Source organism: Chelonia mydas, chromosome 10 (assembly GCF_015237465.2).
Source record: "Chelonia mydas isolate rCheMyd1 chromosome 10, rCheMyd1.pri.v2, whole genome shotgun sequence".
NCBI lineage: Eukaryota > Metazoa > Chordata > Testudines > Cheloniidae > Chelonia > Chelonia mydas.
Window position 1 is genome coordinate 57,388,035 of NC_051250.2, and position 17,390 is coordinate 57,405,424.

General features: G+C 42.0%; 1 protein-coding gene across 1 annotated transcript in view; it reads right to left on the reverse strand.

The window, feature by feature from the left end:
* Positions 1 to 17,390, reverse strand: part of LIPC (lipase C, hepatic type) — a 75,279-nt gene that overhangs the window by 8,319 nt on the left and 49,570 nt on the right. Inside the window, exons 2-6 of the mRNA XM_007056413.3 lie at positions 15,810 to 15,997; positions 13,580 to 13,759; positions 10,264 to 10,381; positions 6,775 to 7,008; positions 5,006 to 5,248 (exon numbers count right to left, since the gene is read on the reverse strand). Coding sequence (XP_007056475.2) covers positions 5,006 to 5,248; positions 6,775 to 7,008; positions 10,264 to 10,381; positions 13,580 to 13,759; positions 15,810 to 15,997 — 963 coding nt within the window. The remainder of the gene's footprint in view (positions 1 to 5,005; positions 5,249 to 6,774; positions 7,009 to 10,263; positions 10,382 to 13,579; positions 13,760 to 15,809; positions 15,998 to 17,390) is intronic.

Below are 17,390 nucleotides of genomic sequence, written 5' to 3' on the forward strand. Positions count from 1 at the left end.
TTAAATTAAGAAACATAACAGTGATGAGTTGTTGATATGCCCTATAATACTGAGCCCTATGGGCAAACACACCTTCCTTCAGCAGGCCCACCACTCCAGGCTGGGGCTTGGAAGGGGATAGTATAAGTCTGCTTATGCCAGTCTTACTGATCCTGTGTGCTTTGGGGGAATTTTCCTTGGCACTTTGCCCTTTCTATGTGGCCCCTATATGCTGCTTGGAGCAGCACCTAGAGCAGGGGTGGGCAAACTTTTTGGCCCGAGGGCCACATCTGGGTGTGGAAATTTTATGGCGGGCCACAAATGCTCACTAAATTGGGGGTTGGGGTGCAGGAGGGAGTGAGGGTTTTGGCTGGGGGTGTGGATTCTGGCGTGGGGCTGGGGATGAGAGGTTGGGGGTGCAGAAGGATGCTCTGGGCTGGGACCGAGGGGTTTGGAGGGTGGGAGGGGGGATCAGGGCTGGGGCAGGGGTGCAGGCTCCAGGTGTCGCTTACCTCAAGCAGCTCCCGGAAGCAGTGGCATGTCCTATCTCCGGCTCCTATACAGAGGTGTGGCCAGGTGGCTCTGCGCGCTGTCTCGTCTGCAGGTGCTGCCCCTGCAACTCTCATTGGCCACAATTGCTGGCCAATGGGAGCTGCGGGGGCAGTATGCGGAGCCCCCTGGCTGCCTCTATGCATAGCGTGGAGCGGGGAGCCCCGGCATGCACAGAGCGGGGCAAGCCCCTGACTCCACTCCCTGGCTGGAGCTCGAGTGCCAAATTAAAATGTCTGAAGGGCTGGATGCAGCCCCCAGGCCATAGTTTGCCCTCCACTGACCTAGAGGTTGGAGAGGTGGATAGAATGGGTCCCTTGGTTGGTTTGGCTAAGTATCCAAACCCATCCATCCACTAAACACCAAATCTATCATTTAAAAATAGATTTTAACCTACTGTGGTACATCAGACCACACTGATCAGACTGCACCTCTTACAAATGCTGTGCTCATAACCATGTAAAATTAAAGCTTGGCCTGCACTGATCTTGGAGACTTGGGAAGGAGATTCATGTTATGAATATATATTTCTAATATATTTCTGCAAAAGCTAAAGGCGAAAACCCTTTCACTGTCCCCACAGGATGAAGGTTGTTTTTTTCTAGCCATCTGCTGGATAAGACCTGTAACAGATGTCCTGACTAATTTGGGGCATTCACGCCTCCAGGGCACATTTAGCAAGAGTTAGATGTTTATCCTGCTCTCCTGGTCAAATTACAGATCAGGTAATTCCATGCTATTATCCAATCCTGCCTGATAGTTATTATGGAAAGGTAGGTTTCAGAGTAGCAGCCGTGTTAGTCTGTATTCGCAAAAAGAAAAGGAGTACTTGTGGCACCTTAGAGACTAACAAATTTATTTGAGCATAAGCTTTCGTGAGACACAAGCACTCCTTTTCTTTTTATGGAAAGGTATTCACTCCCCCTCCTTAAAACTGATGCGTAGTGTCACTTGCACAGAATGGCTGCAGTTCAGTGGCAAGTGAATGACCCCACTACGTACATACATGCGGTCTGTACAACACACTGACCTTTCAGGATGAAAGGCGCTATTATAAACGTGTTATCTTCTTACAGCTGCTATCTTTTTAATGAAACCAGGTCAGCTTTCAGTCCTGGATACACTGTCATTAACTTGAAGAATAGAATGTCCAGTTTCATAAAGAAACTAAGATTATGAGGAAGTATAACACTGAGCTTCTTAATTATTTGCTGTCTGAGTTTTTCACATGATCTTTAGAGCATTCTTGGGAAAGTGTTTCAGGATCACTTGATACAGATTCTTACACAATTGTTGGACTGTTTTGCAGCTACTATGAAAGAAAGCTCTTGTTAAGGCATTGACCTTTTGGTATCCCAAAAGTCTGTGAGAATGGCTTTTTCTTTTTTTTCACATCAGGAATAGTTCCAGGAATTGAACTGCAGTATGTCTTTAAAAGTGAAATTAAAGTCATTGGGAACAACAGAGTTAAGGCTTATGGTAAGAAAAAAGTTCCAGATGCCAGTAAGAAAGCAATACCAATGATCTTTTCTTTTGCCAAGATACATTTGTCAGTAGATTCCTTACCGTAAAAGCAGTGTTTAATCATGGATCCTGAAGGTGATCTTATTATGCTGACCCAAAATAAATTTTTGCTTTGAAGAACTAATGAAGAGTGACTGCTTAGGGGCTCCTAAAATGTCAAAATATATTTTGAGCAGTGTGATAGGGCATCCGCCCCACACTGGCCTGTAAGGGGTTAATAGAGCCCTAGAGTGGCTGTGGCAAAAAGCAGCCAATAGGAGAGGGGCTGTGAGGAGCGGCCAATCAAGGCCCAGCAGGCCTGTATAAAAAGAGCCTCAGTGAAGAGCAGGGCTATAGCTGCCTGGAGCTTGAGGAGGGAGCACTGTGTCTGGAGTAGGCTGCAATCCTGTAGCATCTCAGACAAAGCAATGCAGGCAGGAACCTGGGGAGAAGAGAGAGAGCTCCGGATGGGCTGCTGAGACTGAGGAAGTGGCCTAGGGAAATGTAGTAGCGATAGTAGAGGCAAAGGACTGCAGTAAGTGACTGCAATTCAGAGGGTCCCTGGGCTGGGACCCAGAGTAGTGAGCAGGCCTGGGTCTCTCCCACTTGCCACTGGGGATGTAGCAGGACAATTGACTGCAGTCACCACTGGGGAAGTGGTTGGACTAGGAACTAAACTCCCCCAGAAGAGGGGAACATGGATAGTCACATGGCTAGGGGACTGAACCATGAATAGGATGCAGTGGCTCCTGACGCTGTGAGAGGGTTGCAAGTGGACTGCGGAGAAGGAGTGATGGGGTGCAGACCACAGATGGGGTGTTGGCCTCGAGCTAATCTCCAGAACAACCAGGAGGAGGCACCTGTCCAGTGGTGAGTGATGTGCTCCATGACAGTTAGCTTACCACATAATTAAAAATAAAATAAAATAGGAAATTCAGAAAATGTCAACTTTTTTCTGTTTTCATATGGATTAAATCCAGTCCAATCTGAGTAGCTGAGACAGAGCTGTGCTTGTAGCCTCCCCATTTGGAGTAAATGCCATGCATTTTAAACTAGGATTAGAGGAAGGGTTTCCAAAAATCTTTCAAAAGAAGCCAAATGTGTGTGAAAGTATTACATTGAATTACACATGGAGCACTGGGGACATCATACTGCAAAGTATAAGCAGCAAAACTCAGTAGTTCTGTACATAAGCAGAGCTTGTTCTAGGGATGTGCAAACTATGTAGGCATCCCCTTTCCCTCTGGCAACCTCTCAGCGTCCAAAGTGGTGACAATAAATAGCTTATTTCTGAAAAGAGGGAGAAGGACTGAACACAGTGTCTCCTTCAGACAATTCTCATACTCTCTTTAACAGCATTTGAGACCGTGTGGGCCAGACTGGCGCTGGCACACATTGCATCTGTGGAGTCCCAGCAGAATCTCCTGCAGCACAGGCTTTCCCCTGCAATTCCCACGCTGCTGGATGCTCTGTGATGCAGGGAACAGCCCTGAGGACAGAGAGACGTTCTCCCCTCTGACCTCAGTGCTCTCCTGCCTCCTTCTTTTTAGTTCCCGTGAGCTTGGAGCCAGCAGGTGGCAGCAGGAGCAGGAGAAAGGGGAGGAGCTGTCGAGTGGGGGGAAGGGGAGGAGCCTGTTCCTGGCTCCTCCTCCTACATCCTCCCCAAGCTGCCAGCCTTTGCCTTTCCTTCCCCTCTCTTACTCTGGCTGCCCCTGACTATCCAATGCCCTGTCACCCCCACACAGCTGTGGGGGTCAGGAATGGGATGGTGTGTGTCTGCCACCTGCAGTTAAGTCATCTTAACTACTGTAAGAACTATTTGTAGGAAATGACCTGGGCTGGAGGACTCAGTCCTGATTTCGAGAGGTAATTGGATGCCACCAAAGACCTTGGGGGTGATGAAAAGAGGTGTGTTGTTTACTTTACTATTTCAAACTCTCACCCAATGCCCGTCTACACTTCAAAAGCAATTGTGTCAGTGGACATGGTTACAGCACAATAGCCCTGGGACATGGTTAAACCTGATTCTGTCTTGCAGTGTAGATGGGCTCTTACTGTGTTTCCAAGTCATTAGCATGGACCCAGCTACACTACAAGATGGGACTGTGTGTTCACTGTGTTGTAACTCAGTGGTTCTTAACCTCTTGCATTCCAGGACCTCCCTTACTGATAGCAATATGGAAAGGGTATGGTGGCTTTGAACCCCTGATACCAGTTCCCATCCTCCCATCCCTCAGTCCCAAAGCTGAGAACTCATGTTGTAGTTAGTATGTAACCAGGTCCCTTGACAATTTTTATATTGCAGATAGGCCTCTATTCCGTAATTCTCTATCAGACCTATTTCCACCCCCCCAATAGTAACTGGTGTAATTATGTATGTGTTTTCTCTCCAAATTCAAATAGTGAGCTGTTATTGTGCTCCTGACAAAGTGATTTAATGAAGATAACACTAGAATTCCAGTAGCTTCATTTTAGTTCTACAATTCCACCCTATAAAAACCCACACTATTCTGTTCTGTCTTCTGTTTGAAAAGTAATCATTTGTATGTCTGCTATAGACTAATTACAGATAAAATTTGTACCACAGTCAGAATGGGAGGTCTTACAGGTCTCCCTGAGCAATTATGGGGGTTTTTTTTGGCTTGGCTGGCAGCCTGCATATGCTATACCAATTGTTCGGTTTGAGTTAGCTATAAGAAAATTCTGCAGATCAGGACCTGAGCAGCTTAGAAACCACGAATCCACAGTTACTGTGTGATAAGCATGCAACTCGCTTCTCCCATTAAAATATTAAGAGAGCTCTTGATGGAATGGCTGGGGGGAAAAGCCCACTAGGATTCACAACTATCTGGACAAACTGATTTTTACCTAGTGATTTTATCACTTAGGCAAATGACTTAACAAGATCCAAAAACCTAGTTAATTTTCTCACTTCATTTTCTAGTTGGGCTCCTGAGCAAGTGTACCTACTAACCTTTGAAAGGCGCATGTGCTCGTGTTTTCAAAAAGAGCCGTCTGTTTCTCTGGAGCCTCTCCTTTCTGATGTTGTAGCCCAGGGTGTTGCAACGGTTCTTCCTACAACTGAGGCACATTCCTTTGTTAAAGGTGTGGATATCGTTGCACCAGTAGGCCATGCTTTGCTTATCATCATGCAGTAGAGAGTCAATGAACAGATGAACCGACCTCTCGTGTGCACATTTCACTGTCTGAGTGATCCCTGGAAAATATAATAGCAAAACCCTTGACATTCCCGTGCCCCCACTTCCCGTGCCAAGTTACAAAGCAGTGTAGTAAGCTGCCATGTAAATCTTATTGATCCTTCTCAACACATCATATTTACTACTAAATCCTATCAGTTAGACAATCCCCGCAGAGACACATGTAGAATTCTTAATTCTATCAAGGAGCATCCAAACACTATCTGACTGAGCTGGCAAACGTAGCAGGAACTAATGTGTACAAAATGGAACAGATTGTAAACATCCTCTTCTTTAATAAAATTGTTCAGACTACAGGTACCAGAATGCAATGCCCCATCTTGGCTGTTCCATATGGAACATAGCATGCTGGTATCTGTAGTCTTTTCAGACTTCACTTCATATTAAAGAGGACAGCCACTGTGGGCTGCATTGCAGAACGCTGTGCTGCACTTTGGCTGTTCCTGTAATACCTGGCATATCGTACACCTATTTAAGTGACTAACCTCCCTGATGAATCACATTTGCAGCTGCTGTTGTTCAACAGGAACAACATGAATGCATTATTCCCACAGTAAATTGTTGAGAAACAAGCCTGACACTAGGGTACTTATTCTTCATGCTGCTATCAACAGCCTTCAATTTAAAAGTAATTTTTAACAGTCTTTTCCCTTAGTATTACAGTTTTATATCTTATTTTCCTCTCTATGTGGTTATATACCATGGTAGACTATGAAAACACATCCTCACTCATGAGCTTCCTAATTCATAGCTGCTGAAGCCAGATATGGGCTATCTAATAGCTTTATTTCTTGGTATTGTGAGAACAGCTGAAAATGTTTTGGAATGCAGTATGTTGGGCAAACTCTGCCCTGTTCTGGTGTTTCAGCAAATCATTCTAATTGTCACTCTGCATGAGTGCCTTATCTTCCGGCAGTATATTGCAGCAGTTACAACCTCCTTCAGGGGTGTCCCTGTACATTTACATTGCGCTACACTAGGACAGAGATTCTATATATAAAACTTAGATTGTTACTTGTCTAATTGGCAATAAGGTCCTAGAGAGAGAGAGAGCGAGTTTGTCCACTTTGCAGGGTAGTACCTGAGGATTGTGAGGGTAGCAAGGGGGGAGATAATTCGGGGAGGTAAGTAGTACAATACTGAATTTTATTTGATTTTAAATAACTAATTGCATTGTAAATGTATCTGTCTTAATTAGGGTAAACTCTCCTCTTGCCTCAGTACCCAAAATAAGTATCCTTGGACTCATTCCAGATTGGTTGATAGTAGGATGCTTTTGTCCTAATTTTCAGAGGTGCTAAGTGCCCAGAGCTCTCACTCAAGTCAATGTGAACCGTGGGTGCTTAGAGCATCTTAAAAATCAGGTAATCAGTTTCTAGCTAAGAAAAGCTCCCTTTTACAGTATGTTGTTTATATTGGGTGATACTTTAGGCTATTTAATTGCACACGGACATTTAGAAGTTTCTCAGAGCTGCTGTCAGTCAGACTGCAATGCTTCCTTGACATGACAAAAAGCACTTCTTACCAGTGATTCCATACTGTGCAATGTGATTATACACGTGCATGATGTGGCAGCCAGGTTGAAAGGTGCCTCCATTGGGATAAAAGTCAAAATGCGCCACTGGCTGCTTGATCCCTACGCTGAGACCCATGTGCTGTTGAGTAAATGTATGAATTGCATCTACAAAGTTTGCATCATCTGGAGATAAACGGTCTGTTGGTGACATTCCTTCAAACAAAGGACCAGCGGGGTCAAGGCCTACAATAAATGCAAATAATCTGTTTGAGAGTTACAGTAGATTTGTTTTACCAAAAGAAGTTATGAAATTAATACCATAAAACTGAGAAAAACACACTCTATGACTGTCCAGACTTTTAGTGACGGCTTGCCTTCTTTATGCTAAGAAACAAGACTAGGGACAAAAAGGCCACGAGTAGGGGGAACAAAACTACACCCAAAGAGTTAAAAGCAAATATAGACACTAACAAACAGTAATTGCTATATATACAAGGACACTAGTCTGAAGAGATAGATGTGTTTGTTGTAGACAAGCCGTGTTCACTGCCACTACGTCTGCTTGGGTGGTGTTTACTTAATTTTGGTTTTTAAATCCTGCAGAGGTCACACATGGCAGAGGCCCTATTGCAGACAGGTGTTCCACATTAAGCTTGACTTTTACCTTACATTTGAGACCTGAGACTTCATAATGTTTGGTTTGTTTATAGAAAGGCTTCTGGTGTCTGGTTAGCTATTTTTATTCAGAATGATTCTCCACCATAAAATGACTGTACTTCAAGGCTAATAATTATCCCTCTTTAGAAAAAATATTCCAGACTTGGAGTGTTAGATTTAGTTTATTAAATATTTTTCCAAGGTGCCTATCACCTTACTTTCTGAAGGCTATTGAAGAACTAATTTTTTTTAATGTCCCATGTACATTTTTAGCTGCTTTTCTGTGTCTAGAAGGCTACTCTGGCCCAGACACTGCTTGGATAGTCCTGCTAATCCCCTTGTCTAATGGGAGCAGAATTGGCACATGTGTATTAAAAGTAAAGTTGGCTATAACGAATGTGAGGCCAATTTTTGTAGATATTTTCCATTCAGTGTTCAGTTAATGGAGATTATTGTTGCAAGCTTATTTCAGTGCTACTGAAGAATATACCTAATTATAATTAGAAATAATGTATTTTAATTATTTTAAGCATTTTCTCACTTGCTCACCCTTAAAGGGTAAAGGGTATATTGAGGGTTCCTGCTAGGGATGGCCAAACTACTTAGGATAAAATAAGAAGCACTCTGAACCTTTTCCCAGAACTTGAACCATACTTGAGTGGAATCCTTTGGTTGATGCTTGTGGACCTCTGCACTTCCTTGGTTTGGACTCAGGCTGGAAGATGGTGTACAGAAATATTACAAGAAAGATCCTTACGGTAATTCTTCCAATTCAGAACACGTAAGTACTGGATATCCTAAGATTCTGTGCTTAGAAGAATTTCAGCCCAGTTTCTACACCAGTGGGAGAAGCTTCAAAACTGAATCTAATTCCCATTAGAGCATAAACTTTTTGCAATGAGAAATTTGCTTCTTTTTCCAACCAAAACCTAAATAAAAGCTTAAGTGCTAAATTCTGCTTCTTTGCTGCAAGTGGAGTTCGTATGGCTTTTCTGATGAGGCCTGCTTTTGCACCACTAAAGTCAATGGGAATTTTGTCAGAGACTTTAGCGGAAGCAGGATCAAGGCTCTAATTACCATTCCACTGCAGAAAATGAGTAACTTCAAGAAAATGTACATTAGAAGGAGAACGAACCGGCAGTCAATGCACAACTAGTCCAAAATGGACTATTTCACAGCTCTAAAAATACAACAATTGCATTTTTTTATTGTCAGAGCCCTTGCACAGGCATTGGCCAGCCAAGAAAAAGTACAGTGGTTACAGCTAAGAGAAATATTTTCAGAAGGGTGCACTTTGCCTTTAAATATCAAGCATTTGGCAGACTCTAAATGTGCTTCTCTTCCATTTATATCACCACTCATTACAGCTTCTGTCAAAGAAAAAGAATCATGTGGTGAACTGAGAAAATACATTTGGACGCTGTGGTATTCTTCCTACAGATCTGTAGAAGGCTGGCAGTGCCTGAGACACCCCGCCCTGTGAGCAGGTGTTAACCCTTTCCCAGCAATATCCAGTGAATTCTGCTGGCTCACTGAAGGCAGTGGTTTATTTTGACACCTGGTATAAGGGAGGTAGGAGCAGTTCTTCAGGAATAGAGAATATAGGGTGTAGAATGAGCAGGCCTGAGGTAGGAATCCTGAGAGCTGTCACGCCTGGGGCAAAGGCATGAGTTGAACTTTATCTTATCTCCTATTCCTTTGTTAAATAGGCAAACCCCAGGAAGGGTTTATGTTTGGACTCTAGATATTGTGTGGACTTTGGTTTTGATCAGGTTGGAGAAGGCAAATAAGTAAGAAGGTTCATAAGTAGGACCCTGCGTAAATCTTTTTTTTTTTTTTTTTTTTTAAAAGAAAATTCATCATAGCAGAAATGGCAAAGTATTGAATTTCACAGAGTTTGCAGGGAATAAATTTTACAACTGAAATTAATCAATTTTGAGGATGGAATGAATTGTACAACTAATGTTAGTCAATTTCAAAGACTGAATGAATTTCACATGTAAATGTAGTCAGTTTCAAGGACAAATACTTAAGAGATCACAGTTTGGAGGCATTTTCATGATTTCCATGCCCTCCATGAAATCTTTATTTACACAGGGCCTTACTCATAAGACCTAATAATCAGAAGAGTTTTGCCCTAGGATTCACCTTAGGACCTGTAGTGGATGTCCTGCAAACTGTAACATATATGGAGCTTGAGGCTATAGACATTACTTTTTGCTCCCTCATGGTGGTGGGCCTGAACAAAACACTGGATTTAAACATATTTGTTTTGGGGATCCGGTTCCAAATGATGGGTGTCTGGCTTACCTCTGTTCAGCACTACATTATACAAAACAATGGGCCTTCCTTTAAAGACATGAATATCTGCAATAATTATATAACTACTAAAATACGCCCACAGAGAACAATATCTGCAGATCTTTCAGTTTTTGATCCCACATACGAGTAAATTTTCACACTTGCATAGTTCCATTGAGTTCGTCGGGACTATTCAAGCATACAAAGTTGCTTACATGTCTAAGTATTTTCAGAATCAGGACCTCAGTGTGTGTGTAAAAATTTGGAATAATTATATTAGAAAAGAAGACCAGTACAAACGTAAATTTATTTAGCACACTGCATTATAGGACTCCTGAAATAAATTAATTACAAGAAAACCTTTGAAAATCCAGTGTAAATATCACTGTTATGTACTCACACAATCAGTGAAGATAAGATTGCTCATTTTTAAAAAATTATAGTTCTAATGTAAGCTGTAACATAAGGCTGTTAAGTATCAGTACACTTAAGCAATGAAGCCAGCTGGCTGTTCTATTAAAGTTATAAATATTTTTTTACCTGTAATTCTTCCAATCTTGTTTGTGCCACTAATATAACTGCCAGCAAACCCTGAAACATGAGCTCCTAGGCTGTACCCAATTAGATGAACATTGCTTCTGGAAAATTGAACAGATTCCTGGAAGACATCAGCAGTTTGATTTAGGTGCATAAAAAATGAAAAATAAACTGGTAATTGCTGTCTAAGAATTCCCATCGGTTACAACACAAGCCAGTTTGTATTTTGATACCAATGATCGAATGAGGTGCTTAGGTCACAAAAGGCATTTGCTGGTTTTAACTTAATTTAACTTCTACTGGACATGTGCATACTTCAGGAAACTGCCATACAATTAGACACTGTTGTTCACATACTCTGCTCAGGTAGGCCCTGGGTAGAAATAGCAGGGGTTTGCTGATCTTCATTAGAAATGTTGCAGGTGTTGTATTATCTGTGTCTGCAGTATTCTGCTTTTCAATTGCTGGATGTGTGTTAAATACAGGGCAAAACAATCCTTTACATATAGTGTACTGTCACCTCATACTGAGACACTGATGCATATTGCAAGCAAAGTATCACAGCCCTTCTCATCAGAAATGTAAAGTGATACATCAGTGTCATTTCTTGGACTAATTTGTACAACTGGGTATCTGATCTGAAACAAGCCCACTGAAGTAGAATGGCCTTGGGCTCATCACTCTTCCTACTTAATACGGCACATATCTTAGCTCTCTCACTTACACTCCGAGGCACAAGAATTTTCTGAGTTGGAAAGAAAAATGTGGTATTTGTGTCTCTTACAGAAATATCCAAACCTTTCAGGGTGGACTTTACCGGAAGCCATGTTATTCTGCTACATTTCTCAATCTCCACTAGAGAGAAGTATTTAGAGGGAAAATAGTAAATTCTTGTGAAAGGTGATTCTCAGAAATTACACCTGGGAAATCTGAAATTAATAGTTTTCTTAACAGATGTTGCTAAACTAGAAATGATGCCTCCTAAACACCTGGACTAAGAACTCTAAGATTGGCTTTCTTTGTATTTTCAATTAAAACACATACACCTCTGAAATATTTGATACCTCCACTGTGGCCATTTCAGGTGTTCACATCTGGCTCTAAGCAGTTGGACACACATCAGAAATACACTTCTGGAGGGTGGAAAGGAAAATTCTCATTGCTAAGTGGACTGGGGGTAGTTTTTGTTGTCGTTTCATTAGTTTCAACACAACTGTGTTTTGTTAGCACTGTTTACTTTATGAACACTTTCTCTCCAGTGAATTTAATCTCCCTCTCAATGGAACGTAAAGCTGTGACAGGTGACAGCCAGTGTAAATCTTGGGGGGACACAGCATAAAGGAATCCACCCATGCTGCCACAGCAATGTGCTCAGAATCACTTCTTCAGCCCCATGCTGTAGTCAGTCCTTGGTTTGTCTGCTGAGACAGCTAGCAAGTATGATCGTCAGTGATGTCTCTGATGTGCCACCTCTCCTCTGGGAATTGCACTAAGTCCACCCGCTTGTCTCACATAGATCACTAACCAGCTATCAAAATATCACTTCAGGTCACTGCCACCATGACCCAGTTTGAACAAGAGCAAAGGTTACTTTTAATCTCACAAAGTAGAAGGGTGACACCAGTTATCTTCGTGCTCTCTGTGGCATAGTGTCCACTCTCCATAAGTATCAGGGGGTAGCTGTGTTAGTCTGTATCCACAAAAACAACAAGGAGTCCGGTGGCACCTTAAAGACTAACAGATTTATTTGAGCATAAGCTTTCGTAGGTAAAAAACCCACTTCAGATGCATGGAGTCATACAACTGAAGAAGTGGGTTTTTTACCGAAAAAAGCTTATGCCCAAATAAATCTGTTAGTCTTTAAGGTGCCACCGGACTCATAATCCTTCCATCACCGGTGGTAGATGCTTTGCTCTTCATTAGCGTTTGTTACAAATTTCTCAGTCAACTTTACAGACTTCTTTTTCCCCCCAAAAGAAAGTTCAGTGTAGACATAGCCACGACTAAAAGGAAGTGGGCTGGTCTACACTACGCAGACTTTCCTGATATGGCTATACCAGCACAGTTATACTGGCAGAGACCCTGAGTGTAGATGCAGTGTATGGTGACAGAAGGTTTTCTGGTGGCATAGCTACACCACCTCTCCAGATGACATTAGCTCTGCCAATAGAAGCACTCTTCTGTCAGCACAGTTGCATCTACACTGGGGTTTTTGCCAGGACAGCTGTGTTGGCTAGGCTTGTGGGTGAGGGTGTGTGTGTTTTCACACCTCAACCAACATAGCTATGCCAACAAATCTCTCTAGTGTAGATGTGGCCTGTGACTTCATATTTTCCCTGTGAGGTAGGGAAGCATTATCCCATTTTACATATGGGGAATCCTGGACCAGCTCTGTGTGTGTGTGCACGCTAAATAGGGGGCTGCCTAAAGCACCTGATTTTTATGGGTAGCTCTTGTTCTGTCAGTCTTCACTCCTCCATCAGCTGAAATATCATCATCGCGCTCCTCCATCACCATCATGGCAAAAGCAGTAGCTGGTAGCCATCAGACCATTGCAGCTCTGGCATGGCTGCCTGCCACAGCTAGGACAGCTTTGAAGCACGTGTCTGTCTCTGTGAGGGTGCTCCCTCTTTAACTGAAACCAGGCGCAGTGGCCAGTGCTGGGACTCATCACATTAGCATAGCTCAGGCCTTGCTGCTCCTTCCACAGCAGCTGAGTCCACTTTGGGGAGGGCCTGAGGGGACCAAAGTGCTTAGTGCCAGCTGTGGAGAACTGAAGCAAAGACTTGTCCAAGATCACCCTTAAAGTCTGTGGCAGAGATGGGAACTGAAGCCAAAACACCTCCGCCCCTGTCCAGCGAAGCCCATTCTTCTTGCCAATGATGCTCACGTAAAACCAGGCTCTGAAAATGTGTTGCTCTTTCATCCCTCCCCTGCTTCCACCGACCACTGTCAGTTTAAGTGTTTTGAACTTGAGCTTTATTATCCAGTACAGGTTTATAACTCAGACAAACAGCTGCCTGCAGAAGTGCTAACAGAACAAAGAAAATTACAGTAGCATGAAACGATCACATCTCTAAAGTAATATCAAATGTTTTAATAAACAGAAGGCCACTTGCTGACTCTCTCTTGCACAATAAAATTTTTATGAAGTCATCTTAAAGTTTATGGAAGAAATTTGTTTGTGCATTGCAATGAAAGAATGTAAGTGAGTGAAGCAGAGCACATTAACAACATAACTTCAAACTAAGGTGAAAGCATAAACAAAACGAGAAAATAGTCTTGCTCAAAGAAACACATTTTGATTCGGGGCACTTACCTCCAGCCATTCCAGGAAACCTGCTATCTCTTGTCCTATATTGCGTGTATTCTGTACTGCTATAGGGTAATGCTGGTGAGCAAGTGTAAGCCAGTCTGCAATAATCACATTTGTTTGTTTATGCTGAGATTTCAGGGCTGCTACCATCTTCCAGATCCACCCTTCTAACATTCCATCTACCTGTAAAAAAGGGTTTGGGGGGGGGGAGAACCTCTTTACCAAGTACATTCCTATGCAATTCCTGACAACTAATTGCATGAAAACGAGAATATGTGAGCAAGGAGGATTATTTAGTAGTCATCAGGTTTTGTATATCACTTCTGAGGATGACGATAAAATGATTGCATATAGTAGTAAGATCAGAAGGATAAAACAAACTCAAGAGCCAATATCAAAAGCATTCAACTTTTGGGCCTTTTGACATGGGCCCTTGACAATGAACAGGTGCCACTGTATTTACTCTATCTTCCAGGGATAATTGAGTAATTTCTCAGACTTCATTTTACAGCAGCTACCCTCCAAAAATCCTAGGTACAGGGAAAGGGGTAGGTGTGGTGGTGAAAGGTTGCTGGGCATCTAGAGTTCCAGACTTCTGATTTTCTAGAAGATTCCATCAATCATTTTGAAATCTGTCCTGCCCCATTTTTGTTCTTGTTGTGCGCATGCGTGCTTGCTCTCTCTCTCGCTCTCTCTCTTTTTTTTTAAAGGTTTGATCATGAAGCCTGTATTCGCCTGAGGAGTCCCATTCAATTCAATGGGTCATAAATTCCTAATGCTTTTTTGATTGTAAGAATCTTTAGTTTCTATCAAATCTAATACAGCCAAATTTTCTAATTGCTAAAGCTGTCAGAATTAAGTTAAACTAATTGAATACATTCCCTTCACCGGGCCACTTACAGGCTTCTAAATCTCTTCTCCACTGACCCTCTAACAGAGTTTGAGAATCCATGTTTAAATTTGGCTTAAGCACAGAGTTCCAACTCAGGCCCTGATCCCTCTCATGCTGAAGTTAAGAAGTTTTGTCACTGACTTCAGTGGGAATAGGCTCAGGCTCATTGTTTGCTCAATGAGGACAGTGTTTGAATAAGGTCCCCCAGTTTGGTTAAAGACCCAGAGTAAAATGTTGGCTCCACTGAAGTTGATGGGAGTTTTGCCATTGACCTCAATGAGGCCAAGATTTCAACCTCATTGTAGACAGGGTCCAAATAAAAGCTCTTGAATTTACATGTCTGTACCTGATATGGGGAACTTCACTTGAGTTTTACAAAACTGGAACTGTTAACCAGGTTGCAGAACAAGTTGAAACCCTGGTTCACTGTGTCCAAACTTCTGATATGGTATTCCTCTTCCAATTTCAAATTGCATCGTCATTTTCCACTTTGTTACAAAAAGCTCAATGGGAATTCGGAAGAGAGTTGTTTATCTTTTTTTCCCTTACATATTTATTTGGGGTCCTTTACTGAAATAATTTTAGTGGTGCATTCTCCATCCCTATTCATCTATAGCTCCTACTAATGCCAAAAGATATTACATCCATGTGCTTGGGGGCAATGCCCTATAAAGTTTTCTGTGATAAAAGATTTGCTCAGACAGTTTTGCCCACCTTTGCTAGTAAGTGTGGCTTCTATAAGATTCTGCTTTGAATGTCTGTTAAATGAACATTTTTTTAAACTGAAGAGCTGATCAAAATTCACTGCAGACTAGAACGGCTGTTTGAACTGGCTTTTTAATTTTTTTTTTTAACTTGGAACCAGTTCAATGGTTATTTATTGCTGTTCAAGGCTCCATTTTCAGCTGAAAGTGTTTATAGAGAATTTCTCTTCAAGGTGTGTGTGAAAGAGATGTGGGGAGATTTTGAGCACTTCTTTTCAATAACAATCTGGAAGTATCTGTTAGCAAATAGAACAGAAATGAAATCAGTACATGAGCCTTTAGAGATATAGCACATTAATTCAGCTACTTGTTCAGACTCTACTGGGTTTAAACCAGGGAATATGAAAATAATCTCTAACACAGGTCTCCTCTATGAGAGGTTGATATTCTGTCTCCGAATTCAATGGGAGTAACAGACTCTGGACTATTTCAAGATATGTTTCCTACTAAGGAAATATGCAGTCATTCTTTTCTTAACCTTTCCTTGGAAGATACTTTGGTAGTAACATAATAAGAAGGGAAGTAGATCAGATCAGATGCATCTTGAATTAAAAAGAAAATAATGTGAAGTTCATACCGACCATCCGTGGACTATCATCACCAGAGGAAGAGAGGCATTGAAACTGCATTTGTCAAGAGTTTCCAACTGATCAAACAAAATCAGACAGCCTTCTTCAGTTGTGTCTGTATAGAGTCGAAATTTGGTTGCTGAGCTGTGTTGATTTTTCTTTATTCTAATGTGCTGATGCTGTGACCCCAGTGCCTCTGAAATGAAATTTATATAACATACCTAGTAACAAGGAATACAAAACCTGCAAAGACTATTTATGCAGTACAGCTTAAAATACATGGAGGAATAAAGTTGTTTTAAAAAAAATACACTTCTATTGAGTGAAATGCTGCATAATACAATCCGTTAATAACTAGGCATAAGCTGCAAAGCTTGGTCAAAAGCTGACCTTTTTCAAAGTTTGATGCTGTTTGAATCTGAGGTTTGGTTTGAGCCTGTCTCTCACAATAACTGAAATTACACAGGAAATATGGGCCGTATAATTATGGTGCATGATACAATGTCTACAATAAGGATAAGGTACAGTTGTTGTGACTCTACAACATTATTACATGCATAGCCAATAACATAGTAACTCTGCAGGGGACATATAACTAATGTATATGTGCTAGTAGATGCCAAGCAAGTAGCAGTATGCTAAAGCAACCATTTAATACAAGCTTATAATTCTGTTTAGGGTTTTGGGTGACCTCTGAAGCCATTAGAGCAGATCTCAAGTATTTGTCTCTAGAAAGTCAAGATAAAAATTCCTTGTATAGGTTGTGGTACATGTACTCTCTAATAACATACCCTTGTAGGAGATATAGGAGAATATTCTCAAAGCACCTAGGTGACTTAGGCTCCTCCATACCAGTTTCAAAAGAGACTTAGGAGCCTAACTGCCCGAGTCTCTCTTGAAAATGGGACTTGGGGTAAAATTTTCAAAAGCCCCTTTCACATTCTGTGTCACCTTACAATAGGATATTTCCATTACATGATCATTGCATATGTGGCAAGAAGTTCAGGTCCTTATGGGACCTTGAAGGAGTGACCCTCCTGGTTGTGATGTTTCCTAATAAGGGGAAGAAGCATCCTTCTTCACTAGGCATTAGTACCAGGACGGTTCCAGGGGATGCTTAGATCCAGGCAAACTCCTCTCCCAGCTGCAGAAAGAGCAGAGGACAGCTGGATCCTACTGACTCACTTAAGGCAGGTGCAATTTTTTTTTCATTAAAAGGACTTGCAAAGAATGTCATTCTCCCCTGCCCCCCCATCTCAGTGGTGGGAGGAGAGATGTTAGTTGGATCAGCAGGTATGATAACCAGCTCCCATAAGGGAAAGGCAGGGGATGAATCATAAAATTGTAGGACTGGAAGGTACCTCAAGAGGTCATCTAGTCCAGTCCCCTGCACTCAAGGATGCACTCCTGCACCACTAAGCATTATCTAGACCATCCCTGACAGGTGTTTGTCTAACCTGCTCTTAAAAAGTCTCCAATGACAGAAATTCTACATCCTCCCTAGGCAATAAACCCAGCCTAAACCGCCCTTGCTGCAATTTAAGCCCATTGCTTCTTGTCCTATCCTCAGAGGTTAAGGAGAACAATTT